Consider the following 8,576-nt stretch of genomic DNA (forward strand, 5'->3'; position numbering starts at 1 on the left):
AACTATATAACCATATTCCCTCCTATCCACAAACATCATACACAGTTAAGTATGTACATTCAAATATATATATGGTGTGTGTGTATATATATATGTTTACATGTATATACTCTACCTTCCTGCTCACACTGATACACACATACACACACACATGCACACTCACACGCAGACCCACTAAAACTACATACTGCACAGTGTAGGAGGGAGCTGATGTCATTTTCCTAGAATATCATAACCCAACCTCTGCCAGCAGATGAGCTTTACTCAACCTTAGGTTTCTCCATGTGGTCAGGAAACTGAGAGGTAACCTTGACAACCAAGCCAGGTTCCTGAAGACCCACCAGGATGCTGGGAAATACTAGTCACATACAACGGTCTGGTTGTTCCTGACTGGGGAGGGGAGAGCAAGGTGTGTGTGATGAACCCACAGACAAGGCCAGAGCTGATGAGGCCTGAGGAGGGGAACCAAGTTCTAGGTGGGGATTTGGTCTCAGGAGGACAGTTTGGGGTGCTGTGGGTCATCTACACAGGTAGATGATGCAAGTAGGTGAGATGGGCAAGGGAAGCCAGTGAACTGGGGTCACATGGCACCAAAGAAGTTTTTAGTCCAGTTGAGGCATAAACTGGCATCCACTCCCACCACCACCACCCCCTGCCCATTTGGCAATCGATGGAGTCACAGATCAACACAGAGTGTTAGGGCCTTTAATGTTCAAAATTCAATTCAAGGCCCTTGTGGGGAGGGGAAGAGATGAGTAAGGATGAAGAGGAGCAGAAAGAAGAGGAGAAGAGGAAGGGAGGGACCTACTGTCTTTATCCTGATGCTCAAACTACACCTTGACTATGCCAAGAAAAGGGAGACAGCAGGCAACACACAAAGGGAAGAAGATGTGAAACCTGAACTTTTGAGCGTCTAAGGATCCTGGTCCTAGCAATTTAAAGGTAGTGTCAGAAAATTTCAATTTGGTTTATTATAATGTATTTGGACTGTAAAGAAACTGATTAAGAACCTAAATCCTGAGTTGGGTACAATTACACTGTAGAGTGACCTCAGAACTTTGAATGTTGGATAAATTCAACTTTCTCTCCCTAGGCTTGAATGTAGAAAGAAAAAGGATGAGAACAAATGTAAAGTGCTTTCTGGCTCTTATCAATGTTCTATACAAAGTTTACAAACTAATCACCAATGATGAGACTAATAAGACACTTCCTGGGTAATGGGAGTGTGTGGAGGGTAAGACTTCTGTGCTTCTGTCCCCCAAATAAAGACTGTTTCCCCCTAGTTCATTACATCATCATCTAGAATAACAGCTCTGTGGGACCAGGAAGGACCAGAGGCCATTGTAACAATACCACAGAGACTCCATGGTCTAAAGAAAAAGATATGATGTTTGAAGTCCGCAGTTCTGGCCCTATTGAGAACAAGCAGTGTGACCTAGGGAGTTATTTCTTATCACAAAAACCTACAAAAGGACAGAGTTCTATCTCTTAAGATTAAAAAAAAAAAACAAAAAACAAAAAACAAGTGATAGTCCTTGACAAGACTTTTGCATCAATGATGGACTAAAGCAAGGCCTGGAACACCAGACCCCTGTCATCCGCACATCCAGGAATTGATTAATTATTTTCAGATTTCAATGTTAAACCACCCTGTACACCTGTCTATACCCTGACCTATTCCCCTGAGCTCCTCGTTGGTTAACTTTGGTCAATTCTCCTTTGTTGATACCTGGTCTCTTTGTTTGATGCGTTCTAGGTTATCTTGTTTCCAGTACTAACCAGTTTCCTGTAATGCACTGTTTCCCTATCAATGAGCAGGTGTAAGAGTTTCCTCTGGCCTTAGCCAGCTTTGGGGAGGAGCCAGGGAAGAGGTCACCTGAGAGATGTGTTCAATGCCAAAATACTATTAATTCAGGCCATTTTGATGAGCTATGTGAAGCAATGGAGCAGAATATTTGAAACCTGAGCTGTTCTGGAAACGTAGGCCATATGAGCATAGTAAACTGTTTTCAAGCAGCCTGCAAACAAGATGTCAACCTCTAAAAATATCACTGACAAAATCAAACAGTAGATTACAGATGCCAAATGAATGCCATGGATAACATTAATTCTGTAGTGAGAGAATGGTCAGCACAGTTTTTCAAGGTGGAGGGCCGAGATTAAGCTGTGCCTTCAGGAGTATAAGGGATGGTGAAAGATGGGAAGGAGATGGTGATGTGTGCAGGAGGTAATGGCATGAGCTTTGGTGCAGCACAGCCGGGACATTTCAGGCGTACAAGGAATGGGGACCATATTTCCAGGCCAGACAGGGATCATGGGCAAAATGCTGAAGGCTCTGAGATGCTTAGAGAAGACTGAAGAGAATGACTGGGGAGCACAAAGTGTCAGAAACCTAAAAAGGTAGAATGGGGCCAAATTATGAAAGGACTTAACTATTAGGCAATAGAGTCCAGATTTAATGCAGTAGACAAATGGAGGGTGTCTCAGAATGATCTGAGCCAAAAGAAGAGCAAGTAAATACAGACCTTTAGGAAGGGGAGTCTATTAACAGTGAGAAGGATGATTGGGGGATAGGATTTGAAAGAGTCCACTGCAATCATCCAGATCAAGAAGCAACAAGTTTTGGGACTGGATCTGAGGAGCAAAATCCAAGGTGAAGCCAAGAGTAGTCTGAGTTTTCTGGGTGGAGTGCCTGGAGAAATGATGGTATCTCTGATAGAAATGGAGATCTGGAAGAGAGCTGGCCTTGGAGAAGACAGTGGACTTAGACTGACATTAATGTGGTAGCTGGACTTTCAAGGGGAGAGACAGAGCAGGTGGTAGGAGGGGCAGAATGAAAGAACAGATGGACAGACTATATGTGTAGGAAAGTCAATTTTCAAAAGTAAATGTCAAAATGGACATGGGTAGGATTGCTCTGAGGAAAGAAAGTGGAGAGATTAGGTGGGGAAGAGGAGTGAGTGGGCATAGTGAGAGAACAGGGAGGAGGAACGGATCCAGGGCAGAGAGGGCCAGGGAAGGAAGCAGAGAAGCCTGAGGTAAGGAAAAGGATGGGAGACTGCCTCCAGATAAAGGTGGTCAGTAGGGCCCAGAGTTCAAGGAAAACAAGAATTTACAGAGGCCATTGAGTTTGATTCATTTAACATATTTTTTCCACTTTTATTTTCTTGGCCAGCCCAAGGCATATGGAGTTCCCCAGCCAACTGCACTTGTGACCTAAGCAGGTGAGTCAGATCCATAACCCACTGTGCCAGGCAGGGGATAGAACCTGCATCTCAGCACTCCCAAGAGGCCACAGATCCCACTGCGCCACAGCGGGACTCCTCATTTAACATATATTATGGGCGCCTAGGTATGCCAGACCCCGGGGTACAGGTTAGGAGTTATCCCTATTCAACAGATCTCTAGGTGTGCCAGTGATGGTGCCAGTTTGAGCCTGGTCCCCGGTGTGAAAAAGGAAAACCTAAAAATCTTGCACCACTCCTTCCAGCTCTACCCACCCAAGACTAGGTGAAACGCGGATGTTTCTACGCAAGAGAGAAGGCTGTAGAGGAAGAGCAGAACTTGAAGAAATTGATATTACTGTGGAAATAAACAGAAGACTCAGTACTCATTTCCAGAGAACCTAGAGGACCCATTCTGACTAGTTAACAAAGCGGCAGCAAAGCGGTAAAATAGTGACAAAGCGTCTGGGTGAGTCGTTCTAACAGTGTGTGGTTGAAAATGTGGGCATCAGAAAAGGGGTGGGGAAGGTGATGTCAGCGAAGGCTTCTTGGAGGAGGTGGCCTTTAATCTGTCCTGAAGTATAGGAGAAGCGGAGAGGTCGAGGCATTCCCAGTTTGAAGTGTCCTTCTCCTTCGGCCCCTCCCCGGTTCCCCTCTCCCGGCTAGCACCCAGGCTCAGGTTCCCAGCACTGACGTCAGCTGTTGATGACCTCAGCTCCGTGGCAGCGGCGCTGGGGGTAGGGGCGGCGCCGAGACTGAGGGCGCGCGGGGTGGGGAGGGGGAAGAAGGGAGCGGAGCGGAGTGGGCGGGGCGAACTCGGGGCTCCGCCCCTATCCGCTGGCGACGGCCAATGGGCTCCGCCGCAGGTTCCCCCTCCTCTCGAAATAGTATGAAAGGCACCTCTCGGGTAAAGTTTGGGCAGAGCCGGAGAGGCAGCCGAGCTACCCTAGGCTTTCAAGCTCGCACGTCCCACCGGAGCCTCTCACTGATTCCCCGCCGCCACCACCGTTCCCTGAGCCGCGAAAGACATGAGCCAGGCCCGCTGGACCGGGAAGAGAACAGATATGCTCCCGGAGATCGCTGCCGCTGTAGGTTTCCTCTCCAGCCTCCTCAGGACCCGGGGCTGCGTGAGCGAGCAGCGACTCAAGGTTTTCAGCGGGGCTCTCCAGGAGGCACTGACAGGTGAGCACTTGAAGAGGGTCCTGGCGCCAGGCGAACCCTGCCACCGGAACTCGGCCCCCCTCCCTGCCTGAGGCATCTTTCCTCCCAACCTGCGGTAGAGTTCCCCACTCCAGCAGCTCCGGGAATCTGTTTCCCTCCATCTCCCCAGGCGGTTCTCAGTATCTACCCTTATTCCCTTGGGTCAGGTCTCCCCTCTCTGGCCCCGCTCTCGGGTCGGGTCCCGGTCCTTGGAGGTTCTGGTTGGGCGTGCCCCTCCACGCTGTAGCGGGCACAAACCGTAGTCTGAGTGCGATACCAAGTTCCTGGCTTATGTCGAGGAAGAGGAGTACCTGCTGGTCTGAGTGAGGGCTCATTTCTTTCACTGGACCCCGAGACCCGTAAGGGACGCTGTAGGTGGCAAAGCCGGGCGGTCCGAGGGGTCCTTATGGAACTAGAAGGAGCAACTGAACCTTCTCAACGACCTGGAGTCCCAGCCGTGGTCCTTCCAGTGGTGCGGGGCTGCACTGTGCCTGGGTCTGTTGTTGACTCACTCCAAGTTGGAATCCGGGCCCCCTTTGTGTTCTCTGGCCCCCCCTTAGCCATCTGCCATCAATTATGGTACCAAGGGAGACTTGGCGTGTGTTGGGGCTGGGGGCTGTGAGGCGGCTTGAGACGCAGGAGGCTGACAAGAGATAAGCAGCCGCTGGCTGGGGAGAGACCTATCTCCCAGCTGTTTCTAGCAGGTTGGCCTGTGGTCTTGGGCAGCGATAGCCATCTCCCGTCGTGCCCACACAGATCCTGCCTTCTAAGGAACAGCCTATGTCTCCTTAAAACATCCTAGTTTTGCCTCTCTTAGCCACTGCTGCTGGTCCCTTACTTTTCAAGGAGGCAGGGGGGCCGCTGAGGCACACGGTGGGTCCAGCAGTAAGGGCAGCCTTCTTGGGCTGAAACTTCAGCTCATAGGTCTCCAGAGGCCTTGCCTGGACATGCCAGCCCGTCACACCCCTCCTCCTTAAACCGGGGATGTGCCAAAGACAATATACTGGCTACACCCTTCCAATACACATACACCCCTGTCCTGGAGGAGGGGTCTTTCCAGATTCCCTAATTTTTTTTTTTTCCTGCTACAGCATCAGGAGGGTCCTGAAACTCATGAGAAACCATGTTGCTTACTTAGAATTACTACGTCCCTTCCTCTCCTCTTCCTTCACCCCTACCCTCCTTGTGGTAGCATCCATGGCCCGGCTGCTCTAACCAGGGTATATCCCCCTTGTTCTGTCTCCACAGAGCACTACAAACACCACTGGTTTCCTGAAAAGCCATCCAAGGGCTCTGGCTACCGCTGCATTCGCATCAACCACAAAATGGACCCCATCATCAGTAAAGTGGCTAGCCAGATTGGACTCAGTCAGCCCCAGCTGCACCAGCTGCTGCCCAGCGAGCTGACCCTGTGGGTGGACCCCTATGAAGTGTCCTATCGCATCGGGGAGGATGGCTCCATCTGTGTCCTGTACGAGGAGGCCCCGGTGGCCACCTCCTATGGGCTCCTCACCTGCAAGAACCAAATGATGCTGGGCAGGAGCAGCCCCTCGAAGAACTACGTCATGGCGGTCTCCAGTTAGATCCCCTGTGGCCGCCACCTGGCACTCTACTGTACTCATTCTGCCTGCCGTGACAACAGGCCATTGCATACCTCAACCTGGGGAACTGTATTTTAAATGAAGAGCTATTTATATATATATTATTTTTTTTTTTAAGAAAAGAGGAGAAAAAAAAAAACCAAAAGATTTTTTTTAAGAAAAAAATCCTTAAAGGGAGCTGCTTGGAAGTGGCCTCCCCAGGTGCCTTTGGAGAGAATCGTTGTGCGCTTGAGTCTGGGAGCCAGTGTCTGCCTATGGGAGGGGGGAAAGTTCAGGGGGCGGGTCTGGTCAAGGTGATGGGGGAGAGGCTTGGCTAGCACCCCAGGAAGTTGTGAGAAGGAGCAAGCAAGGTTAGCAACTGTGAATGAGAGAGGTCAGGATCTGTCCTGGATGGAGAAGAGAGGCTGAGTTCTAACCTCTCCCTCTTCTAACCAGGACACCTGCATCCCCAGCCCCTCTCTTACTCAGGGGCATTCAAACCTGGACTTAAATTATGCTATATTGCCTAATCTTTCTCTTTTATTTTTCTAATGAGATCCTAGGCAGAGAGTGAAAAAGCCTCTCTTGATTCCTTCTGTCCTGAACAGTTTTTCTTAAAATCATGACTTATTTCTAATTCTATTCTCAGGGGCCTATGGATGTTGCTACCCACCAAGAATATAAAGCTTTTTGTTTGGGGGTTCAGGGGAGTGAGGCAGGGGTTGCAGGTTATTGGAGTTGGGACAGAAGGGTACTCTGCACGAAATCTTTGCCTTGCTATGTGCTGCTCTATGTGTACATGTGGTAATTTTTTTTTTTTTTTTTTTTTTTTGGAACTACGTGAAAGTCCTGGCGATGCTACCATTATCCCTTGGAGAGGTGGCTCAAAAGTTACAGGGAACTCCACATCCTTGATTACTGCCTTCTTTTTAAAAGCACAACACTCCTCTCTAACTCTCCCTGCTCCTCTCCCCTCCTGGTTGGGTCATGCAGTTACCCTGTTTTCTAGGACAAAAGTTCTCAGTCACTGTGCAATATGGCCTCTTGGGTCCCAGGAGGGTCTGGAGGAGAACTGGCTCTTACAACCTTCTGGTGCCTTGGCAGGCTTAGGGAACCATCTCTCCCTCTGTCCTTGGGACTATGGCTGGATCCTCAGCCTTGCAGTATTCCTTGGCCGAATGGGAGAATGCCCCAAGTTCTGCAGGACTACTTGGTATTTTTGTAGGGCTGACACTAAAAGCCAAACCTTGGGCATTGTTTTTTTCTTCCCCGTGCTCAGAGCACCTGTGGGAGATGTTGCCGTCTCTCAGTACAATCCAAATTTGTCTGTAGACTTGTGCAATATTTACTGTTTTGGGTTGCAGAAAAATGCAAAACTACACTGGGAAGAAATCCTCTTCCTTCAGGTTTTCAGTGGTATTAGTGAGGGGTCCTCAGAAGGCCTTGAGTATCGCAAACCCAAGACCATCTCAAGAAGGATGGAGCTAGAACATCTGGTCAACCTGGCTACCCTCCTGCCATTGCCCCTTGTGGAGAAAACTTCCTCCCCACTGCCAGTCCCCTTTCCTGGATTTCTTAACTACTCAGTTCTGATTCAAAGGTGCTATTTACCAAACACTTTCCCTACCCATTCCTGCCAGTTCTGCCTCTTCAACGTTCCAGATCCCCAGCTACCATCCCAGCCCCTGTTTCCAGTCTTTATTGCTTTAAAGGTAACTTTGGGCCCACAGACCCAAGAGCTAATTTTCTGGCCTGTGGGTTGAAACAAAGCTGTGAATCACTGCAGATTATGTTGTTGCATCTTGTTGGCAAACAGGCCCCTGCCTTTTTATAAGCAGCCTCATAGTCTCATGCTTAATCTTTTCTCTCTTCTTTTTGATGTTCACTTTAAAATCAACAAAACACCCAGAGCTGGACTGTTGAGCAGGCCTGTCTCTCCTATTAAGTAAAAATAAATAATAGTAGTTTGTAAGCTATTCTGATAGAAAAGACAAAGGTTACTAATTGTATAATAGTGTTTTATATGGAAGAATGTACAGGTTTATGGACAAATGTACACCTTTTTTTGTTACTTTAATAAAAATCTAGCAGATGAAGTTGTGTGGTATAGAGAAGGTAAATTTTCCAAATCAATTTGCATTTCTCTCCTTTGTGTCTTATAATATTTCTCTTCAGTTGCATTCAGAAGACCTATAGCACATGGCTGATAGAAAAATCCATTTAAATGGGGGCGCCATTTCCAGGCATCCTCTCTTTCCTTGGAAATAGCTCCTTCTTTCCTTTAACGCATACCTGCAAAGATGCTAGATGGGCCAGTGGTCCAGTCTGAGCATTCTTTAGTCTAGCCAGGGCTCATCTTATGCATCCTGTTCTTTTTTTTTTTTTTTTTTTTTTTTTTTTACAAACTGGAAATCTTTTATTTGAAAAACATATGGCAGAAAAATCATCAACCTTCTTAATATAAAATAAGCAATTATACATCCATAAAACAATTTTTATACATATTTAACAACTGCAGCCTCATTCATAATTAAAGATACAGTTAAATATTATTTTTACTCATCAGGTTGAC

General features: G+C 47.8%; 1 protein-coding gene across 1 annotated transcript; it reads left to right on the top strand.

Moving 5' to 3' along the window:
- The first annotated feature begins 4,153 nt into the window (after window positions 1-4,153).
- Window positions 4,154-8,096, top strand: BTG2 (BTG anti-proliferation factor 2). Its single transcript, NM_001097505.2, is given in 2 exon segments — window positions 4,154-4,406; window positions 5,673-8,096. Coding segments are annotated over 2 exon segments (489 nt in total). The 5' UTR covers window positions 4,154-4,252; the 3' UTR covers window positions 6,008-8,096.
- Window positions 8,097-8,576: the final 480 nt, after the last annotated feature.

Source organism: Sus scrofa, chromosome 9, assembly GCF_054392235.1.
Source record: "Sus scrofa isolate SSC_HxYL_T2T_F1_AM1 chromosome 9, Sscrofa_HxYL_maternal_Yorkshire_Landrace_v2.0, whole genome shotgun sequence".
NCBI lineage: Eukaryota > Metazoa > Chordata > Mammalia > Artiodactyla > Suidae > Sus > Sus scrofa.